Here is a 22094-nt window from a genome sequence, read left to right on the forward strand (position 1 = left end):
AATTACGACTTTATTGTCGTAATCTTATGACCCTGCTCTCGAAATCTCAGAATTTTTTTCTCTCAATGTGGCCCTAATACTCCGTCCTATGTTCTGCACTTTGGCACGTTGCAGATTTTTTAAACCAAAAGTAATTAAAGTGGTTAACTTGTTTACAGTAAATGCATTGTCTGCTGGTTTATTTTGTTACTTTTAAGTACACCACGTTCAGTAGGCCATGCCACTTAGTACTGTATCGCTTTGAATATCAAAGTGCAAAGTAACACCAGACGACTTTTGTGAGTTTACTACCTTTTAAGATTAAAAACCATAGGGTAGAAAACATGTCAGGCTGTCATTGGTATGGTGTAAGCAACACAACTACAACTAATAAGACTGATAATGCGTGTGTTAGATTTACAGTAGGTGTGGGAATGATAAAGCATTGACAGTAGTATTGGCGGCGCGGAGGCGCTAGGAGGCCCCCAATCAAATTCTTCTCAGGGCCCCAAAAAGGCTTGAGCTGGCCCTGCCATCCAGTATATGATAGTGTCACACAGTCTAAAAAATTAACTAAATAATGTTATGAAATGAACTGCTATTTAGGCTAATGAAATGTGTTTCGTTTGGTGAAAATTATTCCATTGATTGTAATCTAGTGCAGAGTATAGAGTGTGATGGAGGGCATGCATGTGGTGGGAAACATACAAACATACAAACTTCCAGTCTTTTTGTGTTGACAGAATTCAGAGTAGAGGTTTCATTACAGGTCTACACAGTACAACATGAAGCATAAACGACATTCATTAACCAAATGAGCCCTTGATTCAGTGATTTCTTTTAACCCTGTACCTAATGCTGAATTACTGCCCTCTCCTGGGCAAAATGCATAATTACCATACTTATCATTCAGTGTCACTTCATAATGTGGAAATAGAGGGTTTGTATTGATGGATTGATTGATTTAACGCAGTTATTGAACAGACCCAAAATACTGTACAGATTATACTGATTCATATACACAGACACAGCAGATGAGTGAGGCTGTTTATTTTATTCAGTGTATTTATTTTATTTTATTTAACAGGGAAAATGGACAGGTAACTGCCCCAGAATTGACTAGAAAGCTGAATTTCATCTGCAGTCCCTGGGCAGGTGATACAAAAACATGCACATTTTAAAGAATATTTTACAGCAGAGTTAGAATTGCAGTGTCCTGTACATAAACATTATAAAATGTATAAACGTGTATGTTGTCATTCTCCAGGTCTTTACATATAGAAATGTAAAAATGAACAAATTTGTGATTCAAACCAATTTAGAAATAAGAAGATTTATTACTAGTGAACCCTTCATCATTAAATATAACTTTATGGGATTTCTGAGAGGGTGAAGGAAAAGCCAGAGGAACACATATACATACATATACATACATACATATACACACACACACACACACACACATATATATATATATATATATAAATAAATAACATACATAAAACAGAAATCTTTACAAAATATGACAAAAAACGAAGCAGTCAGGTGACAGACTGTCTTAAACAATATAAACTAGATTTTTCACTGACAGTCTGACACATGAAGGTCAGCATTACTGATGTCTGGATACTACTGATAGCGCTGTTAACATTGCAGATAAAATGAAACAACAAAAAACACTATACACCAGGGGCGTCAAACTCCGGTCCTGGAGGGCCGGGGTCCTGCTGATTTTTGTTTTCACCTCTTAGTTACCTGTTGATTTTCACCTTGAAAACAGGTGTGGACACTCTTCAGCCAATCAGAGATTCTATTTAGTTGGTCTACAAGAGAAACAGCAGGACCCCGGCCCTCCAGGAAATTTAAGCCGGCATACTGATAGGAGTGATGATCATTGGAGCTGCGTTACGACCTTCAGAGTTCACATGAGGGCTTAAGATTGGATAGAGTTTTTTATCGGTTAAAGGCTGATCAGTGAGAGAGTGTATCAGAGACTTGGCTTCCACATCATAAAAGGAAACCTCACCCTCCACACAGTCCACAAACACCCCCACCTTTCTGACCCCGTGTGCCGGAGAACTGAAAGGAGGATCCGTAAGAACCTCGTACTGATTTCCATCTTTTAACCACAGAGTCCAGAATCCATTTTGAGGTCTTAGTTGAAGCGGTCCTTTCCTAGTAATGGACTCTTTGGCCACTCCTAAAGACCAGGAAATCTTTCCGGTGACCTGTACCTCGTAGTAAAACCTCTGTGTAGAATACCCTTCTTTTGCCAGGACGCAGTGCACATAATTGAACTCCTCTCCATTTCTGACCTGTTCGCTGTCGCTAAATTTTAACACTTTGCCGTCGTCAGACACGTCAAGGAAGCGATGCGCAGTGTCACGATCGAGAGTCACGTCCACTGTCGGAGGAAAAAAAAAAAAAAGTAAATCCTGATTTTTTTTTCTTTTTTTTGTTTGTGTGTTTGTGTGTTTATGTGTGTGTAGATTATGTTCACATATTCTGCTTAAAACCACACAGCTACTCTTCTCCAGACTCCAAAACTTTGTGCATTTGCTAATACTGACTATACGATGCACTAAGAAAAAATGTTAATTTCAAAAACCCTCTTGAACAGATCAGCAAAACATTAGAGTACATTCACTTACCATGATGTGTCCTCCTCTTCCTCTCAAACTCTGCAAACAGATGAAGTTTTACAATAGCATAAGAGTTCTAAAGTATTCATGTATACATGTAATCTTTAAGCATAAATTTATTTATTTTATGTTAAGTTACATTTATAGATTACATTTCCACATCAATTGGGAAATAACATGCTTTATATGAAGCAGCGGTTTGACCGTTGTGTTTTTTCGGCTTTAATCCCACAAGAGTTTAAAAAGACATTCACCTTCTTCACTTTGTTTCCTTGCAGATTCTGAAAAACAAAAAAACAGACAAAAGCAATATGAAAAGTAAAACAACTCATCCAATCAGGGTGTTTATGAAATAAATTAAACTTACTTGTCTTAATGTTTTATCAATTAATTTTGTGACTTACAAAAGTGGCACATTACACCAGTTCAGCCTTGATACCACAGGGAACTTTATACAAGGAACTAGACAAAAATACATATATGAAAACAACAAAACAATATATATACTGGTATCCAGAAATTACTTTTCCTTCTACGCCTATCCCAGGCTGTCAGAATTAATCCACAGAGAATAGCTGAAATTAAAAACACAACACTGGTGACTGCAGCCGTCCAGGCATGAAACATGTAACCTGTAACACACACACACACACACACACACACACACACACACACACACAATGGATTTAAATAATGAAAAAACCTGCACTCGAAGCTGGTTTCATTACACTTTCCAATATGCACTCATATGTATGTTTGCATTCGCATACATTCAGCACAATCATGAAATGAATGAAAATGACGTAAATGGATATTTACTGGAAATGGTGATCTCCGCCTGCTTTGTGTGATTTCTCACAGCCACTCGACAGTAAAAAGTGTTGCCCTCTTTCACAGTGATTCGACGCTTTAGAGAGAAGCCATTGGTCTCTCTGATGGACTTGGTGTATTCAGCTGGAAGACTCATTCCTTGACTGTTTAGCCATGAAATCTCGGGATCTGGCCTCCAGCCTTCGGTTTCACACAAGAGACTGAGTCCTCCATTTACACTGTACTGTTCCATAGTAATCGCTGGCCGAGTTCCCCACGCTGGTATGTGCAACAACCAAAAACATACAAAGAAACAAATAAATAAATACGAAAACCGGGCAAGGTAAACTGACAATAACGCAATACACTTTTAAAAGCAATTGATCCTCACCTTCAACGCTGACTTTAAAAGTGGTGTCATGATACCAGGTTGAGGAGCGAACTGCGCATGAATACACGCCATCGTCAGTGAATTGGACTCTGGAAAGTTTTAGCGAAACGTTGCCATTCTCCAGTTCGTCTTTGAACAATGACGACCTGCCTTTGTAAGATTCACTCTGTTGGTCAGGTCTGTCAATGCCTTTACTATATACATAAACTAGGTCGTTCTTATCTTCTAATGACCACTCAACGTCCATGTCCACAGCGCTAATATTGGGTCTGAGGTGACACGGTAATATCACGTCTTCACCAGATAAGACAATAAGATGCTTTGTAGAACCAACAACCTGAAACTTCTCTGTAATCAGAAATACGAACGTCAAATACACACTTATGACACACTATGACAAATCGTCAGAGGAACAGTCATGCTGATATCCGATAATTCATACTCAGATAATGCATATGTTCTGTGATAATAACAGGAACAGGAACTAATATTTGACCTCCGTTTATATTGATAGCATATGTCGTGACTGGATGCGTAAATATAAATAGAAGACAACTATGGCAAAAGATAACTCAACATTCCGTGAACACTCTTGTCTAAATAGTTGTAAATTCAGCTATGCTATTCTCCTCAAACCTTGTAATGTACCGCTGCACATGCAAACATGATTAAAATGAACATTTTCGTACCAATGGTGGACACGGGAGACCAGAGAAGCATTAGGAGAGGTACACAAAAACACCTCATTTCTACAAAAAAAAGAGAGAGACATTCGTATAAATGATGTAGTCAAAGTGTTACCAGTACATTGAATAATTTGACGCAGCTATTGATAGCAGTTAATCCGTGTAATGTTCGGAGAGGAGAGCACAATCTAAAACGGATTTTTCTTAATTATGGATTAACTGCAAATACACGTTGTACCAACAGACGCTGTAACTGTACCTCTACATTGACCCCTACATGCGGGGTTAAATACATCTGGAGTTGGTGTTAAAAATCGATGCAGTAACCGTTTGTTGTAGGCAAGGTGCTGGACACAAGCTGACAGCAATTCGTCTATTTAGAAGGGCTCACAAGTACATGTACAGGTACAGAATAGCGGAATTACGATCCACTCGTGGCCAAATTAACAGTAAAATGTAGACGAGGTGGCCGAGTGGTTAAGGCGATGGACTGCTAATCCATTGTGCTCTGCACGCGTGGGTTCGAATCCCATCCTCGTCGATGTTCCTTTCTTGCCACCTCGTCACGATGTTACTACAGTATTTTCAACTCTTTCTTTGCGACGCGACAGCGTCTCCTATACGGCACTAAAAGAATAGATGATCATGAAAAAGAAGTAGCAGAAAATGAAGTAGAACTTAGACTTATCGAGTTGAAAAGACGAAAGATTTGCCAAATACGAGACACCAAGCTGTCAGTGAACAGAGGAAAAGTCGTTACAATGTGCTGAATGCCGTTTATGGTTATTCGAGTTACAATTTAACGCACATTATAAAGGTATGAAATATATCTAGGCAACTGCAAACAATTATAAAAACTTGTACAAGTTATTTTGCAGTTAGTAGAAAGGTAAAGAAAACATATGTTTGGGTATTTTTGCCATATCCTACAAACATGTAAGGCATTTTTCAAATCGGACATGACATTTGATCCCTTGATGCACATTAAAACCTTATGGCAGCATATGGGCGGATAGACTAATCAACACCACACCAGGGAGCTTCTTTCCCACCGTTCAGTCGGTAATGTTCATTTAGATTTCATGACCCCTGGAGACTCAAAAAAGCTAAAAAGCAACAAACAGTTAAACCAACTGATGCTTTAGTTTACATTTTGTCTAAGTCTCCAAGTTGATTTGTTCGATTACTTCGAACATTTCGGTTGTGAATTGTTGAGAATATTCTAGAGACGACGTAAGCTAAAATAGTTTTCTTCATTTAAATAATGATTGTCATGAGCCTCAAATTTGTTAGCTGGGTCATACGTGGAAGCTCCTGTAGTTGATTTATTTAAAATAAAACTGATGACATCTGATAGCACTTCTAAGTATGCTAAAGATTTAAATAAATAAATCAAACAATACAAAACTCACCGACAGGTGTCGTTAACTCAGTCTTGGGAGTGAAAAACAACGGTATGGAAAAACAAACAAGGAAATTAATAAAACAACAGAAAATTAAATTAATATGTGCTGATGAATAGCATATGTACACAATTCAAGTGAAACAAACACGAAGTGAAACATTTGACAGTGTGGTTTGAACATATCGGGAAACTTATGAAAACCGTCCCCTTCGTTCTGTCTGTCTGTCATAGATAAGCGAAACCAGAGGCAATTAAAAGACATTCTCCAGAGCTGGCAGAAAAGACCGATTAGAGACCTTAGGAAGCGCTCTATTCTGTACGTCCGCTTAAAGAGACAGTAATATGCTTTTCTTGTCTGCCCCCTTCTGGTCAAAAAGCATATTAAATGTACAGTACAGCATAATAAAAAATAAGTTCATAAAAGGACAGAAGTCTTCATACGGTCGATTCAAAACGCTTTAATTAGAAAAAGACAATCTGTAGCAACATACAAACAATTCGTGAATGGCTAAATCAGGCTAAACAAAACTTAAGGAAGAGCAGTAGACAGAAATAGATGAAAAGTAACACATAACAAGCATTAAGTTTAAGATCTCGAATGAGAGAGAAAAAGAAAGAGAAAATGTTAAGAGTCAAGTTGTATGTAACATGACTGATGGTGACAGGTTCGGATTCATTATTCTGACTTTCCCGTGTAAGACCTGAAAACTAAATATATTTCTTTAGCTAATTGGCAAATTAATTCAGAGCGATGTAGAATTTGTTACCATTTCTAAGGCACATGCCTCTGGATTAAGGCTGAGAGAAAGGGGGAAAATATGTAATGTGCGATTAACTTATTGAATATTGCGACGCGATATGAGATGTGAAAAAACATGGATTGAAGTGTTCGGTTTCGATGCGTCTCTGATTGTGCGTGTGGCAAGTAGACCCTGAAAACGAACAGATTCTGTTTAGTGGTATTTCGAGTGATGACACAGGTTTGTGTGGTCTGACTTTTAGCAGCCACTAGTAGGCTACTGGAGATATTTTAAGGGAAAAAAAGCTTGAGTTTGTCAGCAGTCATCTCTTTTATAAAACTGCTCTTGTAAGTACTGAAGCACAACTCAAAATTTGGATCCAATCCAGCCCCACCCAACCTCATGTGCACAGCTCAGTGAAATCAGGTTCTTATTTCTACCTGGTAATGGAATTAAACATATATATTTTAAGGTTCATACGTTAGAGTAATGTATTTTACTCATGAGAACTTCATTTTTCATTCAAAATTCAGTGGTGGTTGACGGGAGTAATGACCAGAGGGGCAGAGTTTTTCCCTCCGTAATTTGGACAAGGGCTGAAGTACGGATAGAGTTTTTCAGTGAAAGACTGATCAGTGAAAGAGTATATATGAGATTTCGCCTCCACATCATAGAAAGAAACAAGACCCTCCTCGTAATCGACAAACACTCCCACTTTCCGGGGCTCTTGTCTGAGGGAAAGAGGGATGTTAAAGTTTGTGACGGCGACATAGCGATTTCCATTCCTAAGCCAAACCCTCCAGTACCCGTTTTTAGTAATCACCGAAATCTTCCCCTTTCTGTTAACCGATTCTTTGACCACCCCTATGTCCCAGTCTGTTTTCTCCTTCACCTCCACTTCATAGTAAAATCTTCCCGAGGAGAATCCCTGCGTCCCCAGAACGCACACGCACGTGTCAAACCTCTCCGGGTTGTCAGGGAGACATTGTCGCGTGTTTCCATATGCGACTTCTTTTCCATCGTCAGACACGATGAGTTTGGGATATGCTGTATCAGCATCCAAAGACACCTCCACTGAGAGGGAGAGAGAGAGAGAGAGAGAGTGAGAGAGAGAGTGAGAGAGAGAGAGAGAAAGAGAGAGACAGAGAGAGAGAGAGAGAGAAAGAGAGAGGCGGGGGGCAAAGCGTAGATGATAAAGAAGAGAAATAAAGAAATCAGTGCTTAAGATCTCAGTACACAGTAATTCCAGTTAAAAGAAGTTAAAAAGGTGAATGTGAGCCTAAATATACCATATTTTATTTTATTATGTTATTAAGTAAAAATATGAACTAGATCTCACAGGAGATGGACTTGTTGAAATGATTTAAATTATTGATTTTTTTTATCTATACCTGCATAGTGTTGAATCTTCTTCAGCTCTAGAGGGAAATGCACATAAGAAACATTGTTAGTCATTTTTAGGTATGTTAATGCAACCTTTTAACTTTAAAATTCAACTACCATTGTGCCATAAACAAATCATTATCAAGTAAGAGCAATTCAATGCATAATGCATTTGATTTTTAAAAGATTTTTTGTTCAACGAATTCACTTGTAATTATTACTCGCTATATAATTTAACAACTAATGGTGACACGCCAGAAAGCATTTTTAAACTATTTTGTTTATCATGACTTTGCTACAAATGGCATAGGCTGATTGTTATATTACGGTTTAAGATTATGTATATGTAAACTATTCTTAAACCACATATATCATAATCTTAAACGATATACACACTCACACATATATATATATATATATATATATATATATATATATATCAGTTTCTAACCTGTTTCACTCAGTTTTTCATCAAGAACTGTCTCAAGTTGAGACAGTGCTTTCCTTAGAGTCCTCATGCTCAGTTCAGTGTTGATACGGATGTCAGGCCACTCTTTGGTTTGTGGGAGGCTACAGAGTGATGGAGAAACCTAGAATAGACAAGAGGAGAGATCCTCAGTAAGGGGGAGAGCTGTGCTCCTACGTCCCGCGTCACCGCAGAGCAGAGAGAGAGGGGGGGGGGGGGGGGGACGACACTCACCTGTAGGAGCTGTAGGAGGTGGAAGTGGTTCTCAGTGTGTGAGAGCTGCTCCAGCTCAGAGTCTCTCCTCTGTAGCTCACTGATTTCCTCCTGCAGTTCTTGAATGAGTCCCTCAGCCCGCTCCTCTGTCGCTTTCTGCTTCTCTTCCATCGCTTTGCTCAGTTCAGCCTGGATTTTCCTAACGGAGCGAATTAGAGCGGCACAGATCTCTAAAAGGTCTGCTGTCTCCATCTCTACGTTTTTCTAAGAGAGAAAAAACGTGTATGTCAAGCAAAACAGTCATTTAATAAAACAGATGATGATGATGATGATGATGATAAAGTTTGCATTCTGTTTCTCATTGTCACAATGTAGAATTTATTTGCTCATCTGAAACACAATAAAATTCATCAATGTTATTATAATCATATCCTAAATAAACATGAATTTAAGGACTCACTTCACTGAGCTCTACCAAACGTTTGATTTCTTCAGTCCTCTTCAGTCTATCCTGGATCATCTGCTTCACTTCCGCCTGTAACTTCCCCAGCTTGGCCTGTAAACAGAGAGAAACTCCTGTATTTGACTGTCCAGTCTGCATCCAAAACAAACAGTGTATCGAGATGCATCATGTGCGGATTAATTCACTCTTAAACCGTATTCATGGTTCATGGTTAACCGGCCTGGCTGGTCTCTTCTCTACTCTCTACAGGTTCCAAGCTAAACAACCAACGTCTGTCCTACTTCATGTAGCTGGTCTGGATCATTTTTGATGAATGAAAAGACCATTCTTCTTCTCTAATGTCGTCTATTCTGACCTTCCACGCAGCATTCTCCTCCTCTACAGGGATGGCGTTGTGATACTTGTGTTCTCCCTCAGTGCAGAAATAACACACATATGAACGGTCATCTCTGCAGAACAGCTCCAGTGGTCTCTCGTGTTTCTGACAGATATAATCCGTCAGGTTCTCCACGGGCTCCATCAGTTTGTGTTTCTTGAGTTTTTCGACATTTTCATGAGGCTCCAGATGGGTTTCACAATAACTCATCCCACAATGTAGACACGACTTAAAAGCCTTCACTTTCTTATCAGAACAAAAATCACACAGAACTTCAGTCTCGTTAAACTCTTCTACGGTTTCGTCTTTTTCTTCTGATTCTGTATCGATCTGGAATTCAGGTATTGACTGAAATGTCTGTTTACATGTTGGACACTCCAAGCAATCGTTGGTATTCCAGTAATGTGTAATGCAGTTTTTGCAGAACTTGTGTCCACATGGAACAGCAACTGAATCAGTGAAGTCATTCTGACAGACCAAGCACTGCAACTCCTCTTCGGATGAAGGATCGCTGAAGGAAGACATATCTAAACGGGGGAAATTTGAATACATTTCATTAAAAAGTGAAACATCTGAAATTTAACTGAATCAGCTATGAAATTAAATTAGCTTTACAAGATCTGCAAAATGGTTACCAGACGTGTTCACACAACAAACATAATAGTAAACAAAAGCAATGGATGTGTGCGTGATGAAAATCTAATTTATAAAGTAAAACTGATTATTCGAATCAACATCTTTTGCTAGCCAAGATATTGTTAAGGTACATGAGGTACCACGAACCACTACCTTGTCTGTTCTCAAATATGTAGGAATATACAGGATTGTCAACATTTGTTAAGAATTTGCATGAGTAGATGTGCCAGCGAGAGGTGTGGTGGTTACTACTGTTGGGCGTGCTGTTACTTGCGAACTCTAATGGAACTCAGAAACTGAGGATATAGTTAGACATTCTGTCAAACTGAGTTTAAGTAACGTTTATTGTTTTATCCCCTCCTGCCTTTCTCTATACCTGGGAAATTAGTTGCAAGGAAGTGGTTTGAAAATTAACTGTCTGTAGGTTTGCTCCACCCAGTGGGTCACTGTTTGCTACTCAACGTACGGAATGTCCTATTTGTAATGAAAAGCACAAACATAATACTGTGTTACATTGCACTACAACTGGCATTTAACAACTTTTATGCTTTTTCTACATTAACCCTCCCGTCTTTTTCTCTGTGTCGCCACTACTTACCGACGTTTCAGTGCTAATAGCAGTCTTACGTTGCAGAACGAAGGAATAACGAGCCACTCGAACGGATCCCTTTGAGCAACAGGTTACCCCGCTGTAAGGGAGAGAAAACTCGTTTCCTGATCAATAGATTCAACTTGGTTTCGTTTCGGCTCTGTGATGTCACAACTCCTCCCATTGGAAAAATGTGACGGTCCGTGACAGAGATGATGTAGATGAAGATGTCTGCGCGTGATATGCAGAACTAACACTTGTTCTTTATGGGCAGTTATCTTATCCTTGCGCCTTGCGGCTATGTTTTAACACTTCTATATCATGCCAGTGTGTTCAGCATCGCACTCAGCTATAAGGCCAACTCCGATTTTTATCATTTTCACACCATCAATCCCAAGTGGCTTCTACACAATATGTTATATCCACAGATAATGTGGCAACCCTATTTATCCCGTTCATCCCTCTAAACTAATCATAATACACAACGCATTTTATGTGAATATAGGTGGTGTAGATTATCAGTTGCAATATTCGCAGAAGCAAAATAGAATTATGCGTTTGCTTAAAATACTACTTAATTTCATCTGCATCAAATTTAAAATTTAAAATTTAAAATTGAAGACTGATTCTGGGTCATTATTATTATTGTTGTTGTTGTTTATTATTATTATTATTATTATTATTATTATTATTATTATTATTATAATTGTTGTTGTTTTCTTGTTGCTGTGGTGGTGGTGCTGGTTGTTGCTATTGTTACTGTTGTTCGTGTTGTTCTTGTTGGCATTAGCATTTTGTATTGATCAGAGCTTGTTTAACTCTAACGAATTTGAAAAGTGGTAATGCTTATCTGTTCTCGTTCAGTTTAATGTTTTGAACAAAACTTTGAAGATTTAAGCTACAATTAGATGAATTATAGTTTAAATACTCCAGAGGCAAACCTTCAATAAGCATGTTAACGTAAGGAAAGATAGGTGATACTCAACACAGATTAGACACTACTGAATTGATTAAATTACGGTATGACGTTTACGGAACCGCTCTTTTTTGCTCCCTCTGCTGGATGTAAGGCGTAACAACTATAGGGGATAATAATTAGGGAAAATGGATGTGACTGCATAGCTCATGTACATTATGTGTAAAACTTTATTTAAACATATACAATATATGAGAATATAAAAAAATCAGAATATGGAATCAGAATATTTCTATCTGAACAACGCCCCCCCCCCCCCTCCCTCCGCAAAAAAGGCCCGCCATACATAGAAATCACATGGTACCACATGGTGCAATTGTAAAAGTATATTACAATACTTACATGATGACTTTAAGTATTGTAAGTATACTCATATATTATTTACAGCATATTACAATATTATGATTTCAGTAATAAATAAATAAAGACAAAACCCTTCCTCCCAGTGACCATGTCTATTTTACCAGCAGACAAAGAAGGAGAAGTTTAAGACAGGACACAGTATATCTCACTTAATCATCTCTTCCCTCACTGTCCACACAAAGAAGAGCAGTTTAAGTGTAATTGTAATTGATTTCCACGAGTTTTTGACACCTCTCAAAAATACATTAAACTTCGGTCTTTAATTATTTGACAAGTGTCCACAGCACTGTACTTACCGGTCTAAGCAAAAATAAAAACAACAAAAGCAAACACAAAGCAAAAAAAACCCCAAAAAAACTTACTGATGGAAAGCAAAGAATACGTCGACGGATTTAAGCAGCTTCTCTGTGATCTGTGACATAACAATACAAATACATTTACAAATCACTCACTCACTCATTATCTAAGCCGCTTATCCTGATTAGGGTTGTGCCTACCAGCACTCATAGGGTGGAAGGCAGGGAAACACCCTGGATAGGTCGCTAGTCCATTGCAGGGCAGACACACAGACAAACACACTCACGCACATTCATATTCATACCTAAGGGCAATTTAGTGTCTCCAATTGACCTAACCTGCATGTCTTTGGACTGTGGGAGGAAACCGGAGTTCCTGGAGGAAACCCACGCAGACACGGGGAGAACATGCAAACTCCACACAGACACGTGGAGAACATGCAAACTCCACACAGAAAGGACCCTGGCCGCCCAGGCGGGAATCAAACCTGAGACCTTCTCTCTGTTAGGCGGCAGCACTACCCACTGCGCCACCCATTTACAAATCAGTAAAATAAATAAATAAATAGATAGATAGATAGATAGATAGATAGATAGATAGATAGATAGATAGATAGATAGATAGATAGATAAATAAATAAATAAATAAATAAATAAATGGTTACCCAAAGTAAAGATTGCAAAAATTATTCAGTGAGTGTGAACAGCTGAGATGGCCAATGGAGCTGAATTCTTACCACCCTGACGAAAGCAGAGGCTGAGGTTTGGATAGAGTTAGAGTATGGGTTGAAAATATATATTTTAGGATTCATATATCAGAGTAATGTTTACTTATGACAGCATGAATATATTACTCAAATCAAATGGACCTTATTTCAGCAGTGACTGACTCACAGCTTCTCATGTTTTGCTGAATATGTCACAGCTGTTGCTCTGGACACATTAAAATGACCTGTTTTTCTTGGCTCCTTCATCCCCTCGTTCAGTGCTTCCTCCATCTCAGACAGAGCTGCTCGTGTTCACCTAACACTCAGCTGACTGCTAACACTGATGTTAGTGCAGTCTCTGGTTTCTGAGAGGTTGAACAGTGGTGGGACAAACCACAATGGAAAGATTAGAGATGACTCAGTGTGGGGAGTGTTTGTTCACGCTTTGTCACTAAGCAGAGAGAGAGAGAGAGAGAGAAAGAGAGAAAGAGAGAAAGAGAGAGAGAGGGAGGGAGGGAGGGAGAGAGAGAGAGCGAGAGAGAGAGAGAGAGAGAGAGAGAGGGAGAGAGAGAGAGGGAGGGAGAGAGAGAGAGAGAGAGAGGGAGAGAGAGAGAGGGAGAGAGAGAGAGAGAGAGAAAGAGGGAGGGAGAGAGAGAGGGAGGGAGAGAGAGAGAGAGAGAGAGGGAGAGAGAGAGGGAGAGAGAGAGAGACAGAGAGAGGGAGGGAGAGAGAGAGAGAGAGAGAGAGAGAGAGGGAGGGAGGGAGAGAGAGAGAGAGAGAGAGAGAGAGAGGGAGGGAGGGAGAGAGAGAGAGATATTGAACTGTAGGATATGGAGGTGGTCCTCAGTCCGTGAGAGCTGCTTCTGCTTTGTTTCTCTCACCATCAACTCAGCGATTTTCTCCTCCAACTCATTAAGGAGCTGTTCAGCCTGCTCCTCTGCTGTATAATTTGTCTCCTCTAGCAGCTTAACCAACACAGTTTGCATTCTCTCAATGGAGCGGATCAGAGTGTTACGGGCCTCATATCCGTGTGCTATCTCTCTCTCTCTCTCCCTCTGAGGTTCTCTGATCCAAAGGAAGTACTTTCTTTTTTTAAATGAAGACTGTTAATGCTGTCAAGCACATTTTCAGGCAGGACAAATGGCAAGATTCTAACTTTGGTTTGTAACACAAACCTCTTGAGTTTGTGAAGGAAAAAAAGTGATTGTTTTTGACAGAAACCGATAAAATTAAAGCAATTATTCTTCCTTGCTCTTGCTGTATTATTAGATGTCTCTTTTACCTGTGACACACAGGAATACATCTATGCATAAACATTATTACGGATAGATTTTGAATCAGCGGTAAAACAAAGACTTTACAGCATTTTTGATTTCTTGTATCTTCTTCTGTCTGGCAGCAATCATCTGCTTTATTTCTGCCTGTTTCACCCCTAACCGAAACTGTGAATAGAGAGGCACTGTGCATCTTGTGATCTCCTTCAGTGCAGAGCCAACACAAAAACCTCCAGTTACCTCTACTGAAAAGTTCCAGAGGTCTGTCATGTTTCTTGCAGATATAATCCTCCACGTACTCCATGGGATTGATTAGTTCGCGTTTTTTTGAGTTTGGCTGTGGTTCTGTGAGGCCTCAGGTGAATCTTGCAATAATTCACCCCACAGTCAAGGAATGTATTTAACACTGGCATATAATTAATTGTGAAATATATTTATTACATCCCCATACTGTTCTTTTCATATCACGAGCTCTTTTTGTTTTTGTATTTTATTTTTAACTAAAGTAAGTTTTATGAGCTGTCTGAACCCCACCATCCCTGTAACTGGGTGACATTGAACAATCAGAAACTGAAAAAAAAAAACGTTTTATAAATCGAAAGATTCTGTTTTGCAGTACAGTACCAATATACATAAAAATGTCGTCAGTTGACGGGAATCATCTCAAACTACAATGATGCTGCGTTCGCGACTACTGATGTGTTAACCTTACTGCAGTTCGCTAGTGAATTACTATTTTAGTAATTTGCGCTGATTCGATGGGTGCGACTATTGAATATAGCAATCAAATTTCAATAATGTGTAGTACATGAAACTACTTTCGACTGTTTTTTTAATGGATGAAACTAACACATACAGCTATAAACCACAGACTCTAATCTTCATTTTGATGTAGGCCTATAGGTTGCGGGGGAAATGCCTGACTCGGTGGGGGCGACTACAGAATAGCGATCACTTTTCAACAATGTGATGCAAATAAAACTAGTTAGTGAAATCAAAGTACTGTATTGCAAACATTTGCATTTTGATGCATTTTGATTTTGTGGCCATCCACAATGATATGAATCGATTTGAAGAATAATGGCTGTCGCACATACAAGTTTTTTTCCCGAAAAATAACGAACAACTTCGGGTAGAAGAAATATCTGTTAGCATTATTCGTGCTTTCCCAAATAACGTATTCGGATTCGGGTACATCCCTACTGGACACTTCCAGCTCTGTGTATCCCAGTGGCAACCAATAGGCCTACAGTCCTTATAGAAACTGTGTCCACATAGAATCGTAACTCCGCTGGTGAAGACATACAGACAGTTAAATACGTCAAGTCGTGTTCATACAGGAAGCTAAATAAGTATACCATATCTAGGAAGTTAATATGTAAAGATAAGAGCATAAACATAGACGAGCCAAGAAAACACTTTCATAAGTAAGGAATAATGAATAGCTCTCCGGTCATTATCGAAAAATAAATCCCGACAGGGCGAACACCGACGCGCATCCCGCATATTATACAGTAATTTGTCAAAATAGTGAAAGAAGCTTCACCCAGTATTTCATTTTAATGATTTTATTGCTGTTTCGTGGCACCCGCTGAGAAACATAGTCCTTCTAGCAAATAGAACTTTAAAGTTACAGATGTTGCGTAGCTACCTGCAGACGTAACAACTTTTTGTTGCAGATTATTTGAAGTTAACTGTTTTGCGAGTTGGATGAATGTATCAGGATGGTTTGATAATATGTATCTGGTCTGTTCTTACTGACTTCTTCTTCAACGCTCTTTTCTCAGACATCAGAAGCTCTTTATTTAAAGCCATTTGTTTCTTTGCTTTTGTGTGGCTGTTTTTGAAATCTAGACCCAAACAATTATGCACACAAGCACAAAGAGCACATAAACACATGTTGTTTTTCGGATAAAAAAGTGATAAAAATAAAAGTTATCAAATGTCAGTAATATCACAAATGTTGTTGATAAAAGAATTTAAGACTTAAGTCTCTGAACTCTTTCTGCAACAAACCACTCTGATGCTGTCAAACACGGCCATGTAGAGGAGGGGGTGAATGCACATGTTTAGTGTGGCCAATCCCTTCGATATTTGGTATGCATCGTACTGCAAACACGTTCTCTTCTTCAGGGAATAGTGATAAGTTTGCAAAATGTGATAGGGAATAAAAGACAGGGCATAGAGTGTGCACACTGAGCCCACCAACAAAGCCACTTTCCTTTTCTCCTGTGGCGTGATGGTGGCACTTTTGAACACCACCCTAATTACACCTATGTATGATGCGAAGGTCAGCACCAGCGGTATCAAAAACCCCAGCACAGTCAGAGAAAGTCTGTAATTAAAGTGCGAACGTTCAATCTCAGCTTCTTTGATCGCAGAGACACAGTGAGTTGTGTTCTTTCCCTCTGTGGGTTGTGTACTGGCATAGTAGAGAACTGGTGAAGAGATGATAGCTACTATGACCCAGACTAACACACTGGTGATCTTGGCATGTTTAGGGCGCACATGGCTATGTGTGAAGAGGGGATGAACAATAGCTATATATCTGTTTACACTGATGCACAAAATGAAAACAATGCTCGCGTGGAGGTTACAGGTGAAAAGGAAACGCTCAATTTTGCATGCAGCGACACCAAAGGTCCAGTTTTTGTCGTTTGAGTAGTAAGTGATGAGTAGCGGCAGGGTTAGTACATAGAGGAGGTCACTGATGATGAGGTTACAGGAGAAGACCACTCCAGTGTGCCAGTTCTGTCTTTCTTTTGTCAGCAGCAGGACCAGAGCAAAGATGTTGCCGAGAAATCCGACGCAGAACTCAATACCGAAAACAGGAGGGAGCAGCATCTCTTGAAATTCAGAGCTGCAATTCCGTGATTCGTGGGCCATTTTCCTATCAGTCTTGTCTTGGCCAGTGAAGAACAAGCTAGAGAAGTGAGAAAGCAAGTGAAGAAAAGAACAAGAAGATGATTCATTTTTAAATATGTATCTGCATCTCTCTCTCTGTCTGTCTCTAGAGAGAGACAGACTCTCAAGAGAGAGTCTAGAGAGAGACAGACTGAGAGAGAGGCAGAGAGAGAAAAAAACAATACAGTTTTTATTCATGTTGATCATAATCTTGCTAAGTGTGAATGCAATAATTTACGTAAAACACAAAGTGCACTGAAAATGTTATACTATACTGTAGTATCTTATGGTGTGCTGTAATTCACAAAAAAGAAAAAAAAACAAGCAAAAAAACAAAAAACAGATGAGTATTTACAGAATATGTACCCTTAAACTTCAACACAACTTTACATCACTATCCTACATTTGGGACTTTATCATGATCTAAGGACTTCGTTTGTTCTGAGTATTTCCAGAGTATTTAAAAGTTCAAGAATAAGAGATTGCTTTTGCCGTGACTAACGACATTTGCGTCTTAAAGGCACCAAACTTACAATTTCCGACCACAACACTCACAAGTTAACCAGAAAATCATTAAAACACAAGTCACGTAGCAATATGCACTGGAGTGAGCAAACAGTGCCACTAAAAATAATTTGTTGAAAATATTCATTCATACATTTACGTAGACGACTAATGTAAGTGCACCTTATATTTCTTTCAATGGGAAAATTGTAACGGATTCCAGAGCCCGGGAACTGAAACCCAGACATGCTAAAACAACATTAAGTCCAAACTGACACAACTGTAGATAGCGTACCTTATCACAATACAAGCTAGCAAGGCAGTTTCACTTCAAGAATTCCCTTCCCGAAAGTTGTGCGCGCAGTAGACGAAGACAAATCGAGTGTCTGCCTCATGCCTTTGAGACGTTGTCCTTGATCGGTAGTCTTTATTAAATCCAATTTAACACTTAAAGATATGACTTCCATGTTTTGACCTTCCTACGTGCTTACATTTAAACACTCTTCATTTTACGTCTTCACTGTGGATGTGATCATCGCTTTTCAGAGTTTAATTTTAGAAAACCACGAATAGTCTGACAGAACTAAAAGCGACACTCTGAACTGCACACAAGGGCACGTAGCTCTTTTCACTCTCAGTTGTTTGCAAAGCGCAGGAAACCATAATAGGTTGGTGGCTCGCACGCAGCTCCCCGCGAGGGGCACAATGTCGAATTTTCGTAATCCGAGATGGTAGACTGTATACTTACAAAAAAAAGAATAATTACAAAATAAATATGTAAAATTTTAATGGTTACTGACCTTGCAAGCTCATTTTGGAGACGTGCACATGGTTGACGTAATGGACATACTGACACACTGTCATTGACACTGTTCTCAGCTATACTGATAATAACTCAAACTTCAGAAATTAGCGGAGTTATTAGGGGGAAGTAGCGGAGTATTTGGGAGAAACCAAACAACCTCACAAAGACTGTACCCTAGCGAAAATGATAAACTCTGTTTTAATAGTAACGCTCACTAGACATCATTATTTATGACAAAAAAAACCCCTCCGATAAGTAATGAATGAAAGAATGAGCTAGCTATTATCTATCATCTACATCCGCGTGAAATAGCTTCATTTCCATAGCGCTCAGCACTATAATAGGCCTATAAACTGCAAATTTTTCAAACGTGCATTACAAATGCGTCTGTTTTTGTTTCTCATTTAGGAATACAGATAGCCTTCATCTATAGGACTAGACTTGTCGGCCGCGTTTCCTTACCTTGTAGTGATTAGTTCATGAAACAAACTCTTCAGAGAAGCCACATAAGTTTAGCGAATAAGTAGGCTAAATATGACGGAAGCTCAGTGCGGAGAGGATTCTGCACTGAGAAAACTCTGCGTATAAGCAACAGTCGCACACTGAAAACGGAATATTAAAACGGAACGTCTGTGCTTAATGTCGCTTTTCTCACCTTAACTGTGGCCCGAATATGTTTTGTTTCCGCGTGGAGACAATATTCTAGGCTACTATCTATACCAATTGATTCGACGAAATATCGGAAAGTCGGTCACAAAACATTTGAACTAGTGTGCTGGCGAAACATCAATGGGTCAGACAGTTGTTCAAAGTAACTTTTGACAAAATCTGTGTGGGCTAAGCGAGAAGCATGTGGCTGAGTGGTGGCACAAGATTTTCATATTTACATATTTTCATATTTATACTTTCATTACGATACACACTGAACCTGGGTCAAACGCACAACACATGTCTGCAGTTGAACACTGATTAATGAGAACGTAACTGAATTTAAATACAGTGTAAAATGTCTACTCACCCTGGGCGCAGTGTTGATCGTGATCTTTTTCTTTTTTTTCCCCGCTAGCGCACAGGAATAGAGCTTTCACTGCTGCTGGTGAGTTATATCTCTTAAATGTCAATGATAACCTGTACAGCTTCCTAAATCCACTTTCATTTCCGTGCCGTGATGTCATATGTCTTGCCATTGCAGTGATGCTGTAAAGGAGGATTTCTGTCTGTTTCACGGTGTTTTAGACGGTAGTATCACAAAACCCCCGAAGATCAGAGAAAAATCTGATGATTTTTTTTTGTTATCAATATGCGGAGGAAGAGAAAGACACTTACATGTCATTTGATACTCCTATTTATTGTAGAGAACTCTTGGGGATTCCTTATGAGAAGAATAAAGTGCATGATTACAGAAAAAAAAATGCTGAAATTCCGATGTATATTTAAATGAATAAATTATTAACTGAAGTAGGGGAGAGACGGTATGGTTGTCACGCAGGTTGGTTGTCACAGTGCTCATAATTATTAAACCAGAGGGCGCTGTGACTAAATTCAAGTACAAAATTGTGCATGCTTGTGATCTGTGAGCCCCCATCTTGGTCCTAGATGGTGAAGTTAAGGCAGTGAGAGGTGAGCACAGATCAGCGTTATTATAGTTTACGAAGACAAAAACTAAAACTAGCACTGTAAAAACAAATTCGTCAACTGAAATAAAAAAAAAAACGACAGTTTTCAAAAACACGAAAACTAAACAAAAACTACAATGAACAATGCAAAACCAATTAAACGAAACAGAACTGCAGATAAAATCAACTTCGTTTCCGTTTTCATTTCGTTTTCTTTATTTCTTTTTCAGCTTCTATAAATCAAGGCTTTCCTCATAATACCCAAAACTTAAAGCTAACACTAGTCAATTCCCCAAAATAAAAATAAAAACAAAACTACTTAGGCACTCATGAACTAACTAAAACTAAACTGAAATCAAAAACCAAATTGGAAGACTAAACAAAAATAAAAACTAATGAAAATCTCAAAACTGTAATAACCCTACTACAGATCTGGTGTTTTAACCCCTAAAACATTTTGATGTGAAGAGCAACCCCATTATTACCATGTTAATACAAAGTTGTTCAAAGCTGATTTTTACTTCTTTGTTGTTTACTGCTCTGTTCCATGAGGAACCCTCCTGCTATATCTTTCTTGAGCGAACAGCTCCAATCATTTTTTTGTCATTTTTTTTCTTTTCTTTTTTGATAACTTAGAAGAAGTCCTGAGAGGGCACAAGTTTGGTCCAGAAGATATATGGAACATGGACGAAACTGGTGTGGTCACCATACACAGTCCTGACAGGATCGTGGCATGGTGTGGTTGCAAGTTCCATGATCATTTCATTATAAAAGGACCTGCTCGATTAAAAAGAGAAGCAAATCCAATGGGCTGGATGAAGTAATGGCATTTTGTGAACTCCTCGTTGCTTCTTGGTAATCATGAATTACAGTGACTGTCCAGTGATGGCCCCAGCTATGCCCAGGACAATGGTGTGGCCACGATCTCGTTCCCTTTGCACTGATCTCACCATCTCCAGCCATTTGAGCCATTAAAGAGACACATATGCACCATCTGTGAGTCCTGGATGCTGGGAACCCTGGGAAGACAATGAAGATTTCTGCCATTCCACAAGTTGTTACAACACCAGGTTTTAAGGTCAGAGGAATTTATCCTTTTATAATCTTGATGTTTTTCTTCCTTTCAGTTAATACTTAAAGAAGTATTCATAACTTGCTGATGCAGAGATATATGCATAAAAATAACAAGTATGACAACCAGTCCCCTACTACTAGAGTCTGCTCTACTATTTAGGCCTTTACTTATTAAAGTATGCTCTTTTCCAGTGATATAAAATCTTACAGAATGCTTTCTATGCTTCCTTCTTGTCTTTGACTGCATTTTGCACAAGGACAAACTGGTCCTGTTCCACTTGCGGTTGAAGGGTGAAATTTTGAAATGTAGTTCTAGAAAGAGAAGCAATTGCGGCCAGCTGTATGTGTCTTATATCCAGGGGTGGACAGTAACGAAGTACATTTACTTGAGTACTGTACTTAAGTTCATTTTTAGAGTATCTGTACTTTACTTGAGTGTTATTTTTTTGGAAACTTATGACTTTTACTCCAATAAATTTGAAATACAAATATTGTACTTTTCACTCCACTACATTTCTATGAAGGTTCTCGTTACTCGTTACTTTAACGCAAAGCTTTGAAGTCAGCGGACGAATTTTCTTTCTAAAATGCGATAGGCGATATTGTGTTCATCATAGGGGAAAAACCAATCACAGTAAACTGCACCAGTGCTGTCAGTCAAGTGCGTGCTGCATTTTTTTTAGCAACGGAACTTGGCCATTTTACTGATGACTGCTACAATCGAAGATAAAGATGATAAAGATAAAGGGTCCTCACAAGAGCAGCCATGGCCATATCTTAAGTCCATGTTTGAGAT

At 38.9% G+C, this 22094-nt stretch overlaps 3 protein-coding genes and 1 non-coding gene across 4 annotated transcripts; 1 reads left to right on the forward strand and 3 right to left on the reverse strand.

Annotated features, from left to right (window-relative positions):
• Positions 1-1841: 1841 nt before the first annotated feature.
• On the reverse strand, positions 1842-4625 carry LOC115816266 (butyrophilin subfamily 1 member A1-like). The gene is made up of 7 exons (XM_030779232.1): positions 4512-4625; positions 3823-4170; positions 3441-3710; positions 3129-3169; positions 2876-2948; positions 2631-2660; positions 1842-2383 (listed from the first exon to the last, which is right to left on the reverse strand). The coding sequence occupies exons 1-7, from the start codon at positions 4567-4569 to the stop codon at positions 1842-1844; spliced, it is 1362 nt and encodes a 453-aa protein (XP_030635092.1). The 5' UTR covers positions 4570-4625.
• A 342-nt stretch (positions 4626-4967) lies between these two features.
• Positions 4968-5049, forward strand: trnas-gcu (transfer RNA serine (anticodon GCU)). The gene has a single exon. It is a non-coding gene; the product is annotated as a tRNA-Ser (tRNA).
• A 2133-nt stretch (positions 5050-7182) lies between these two features.
• Positions 7183-10079, reverse strand: LOC115816590 (E3 ubiquitin-protein ligase TRIM39-like). The gene is made up of 6 exons (XM_030779572.1): positions 9534-10079; positions 9176-9271; positions 8737-8979; positions 8488-8626; positions 8045-8071; positions 7183-7727 (listed from the first exon to the last, which is right to left on the reverse strand). The coding sequence occupies exons 1-6, from the start codon at positions 10077-10079 to the stop codon at positions 7183-7185; spliced, it is 1596 nt and encodes a 531-aa protein (XP_030635432.1).
• A 6302-nt stretch (positions 10080-16381) lies between these two features.
• LOC115816267 (P2Y purinoceptor 11-like) lies at positions 16382-17281 on the reverse strand. The gene has a single exon (XM_030779233.1). The coding sequence runs from the start codon at positions 17279-17281 to the stop codon at positions 16382-16384; it is 900 nt and encodes a 299-aa protein (XP_030635093.1).
• Positions 17282-22094: the final 4813 nt, after the last annotated feature.

Source organism: Chanos chanos, chromosome 7, assembly GCF_902362185.1.
Source record: "Chanos chanos chromosome 7, fChaCha1.1, whole genome shotgun sequence".
NCBI classification, from domain to species: Eukaryota; Metazoa; Chordata; class Actinopteri; order Gonorynchiformes; family Chanidae; genus Chanos; species Chanos chanos.

Coding starts and splice junctions, on each gene's coding strand:
- LOC115816266 (XM_030779232.1), bottom strand. CDS start 4,569: ATGAGGTGTTTTTGTGTACCTCTCCTAATGCTTCTCTGGTCTCCCGTG. Junction 3,711..3,822: donor TTTTAAAGTCAGCGTTGAAG/GTGAGGATCAAT, acceptor TGCACATACCAG/CGTGGGGAACTCGGCCAGCG. Junction 2,661..2,875: donor AAGGAAACAAAGTGAAGAAG/GTGAATGTCTTT, acceptor ATCTGTTTGCAG/AGTTTGAGAGGAAGAGGAGG.
- LOC115816590 (XM_030779572.1), bottom strand. CDS start 10,079: ATGTCTTCCTTCAGCGATCCTTCATCCGAAGAGGAGTTGCAGTGCTTG. Junction 8,980..9,175: donor GTTTGGTAGAGCTCAGTGAA/GTGAGTCCTTAA, acceptor TTTCTCTCTTAG/AAAAACGTAGAGATGGAGAC. Junction 8,627..8,736: donor ACCTCCTACAGCTCCTACAG/GTGAGTGTCGTC, acceptor TGTCTATTCTAG/GTTTCTCCATCACTCTGTAG.
- LOC115816267 (XM_030779233.1), bottom strand. CDS start 17,281: ATGGCCCACGAATCACGGAATTGCAGCTCTGAATTTCAAGAGATGCTG.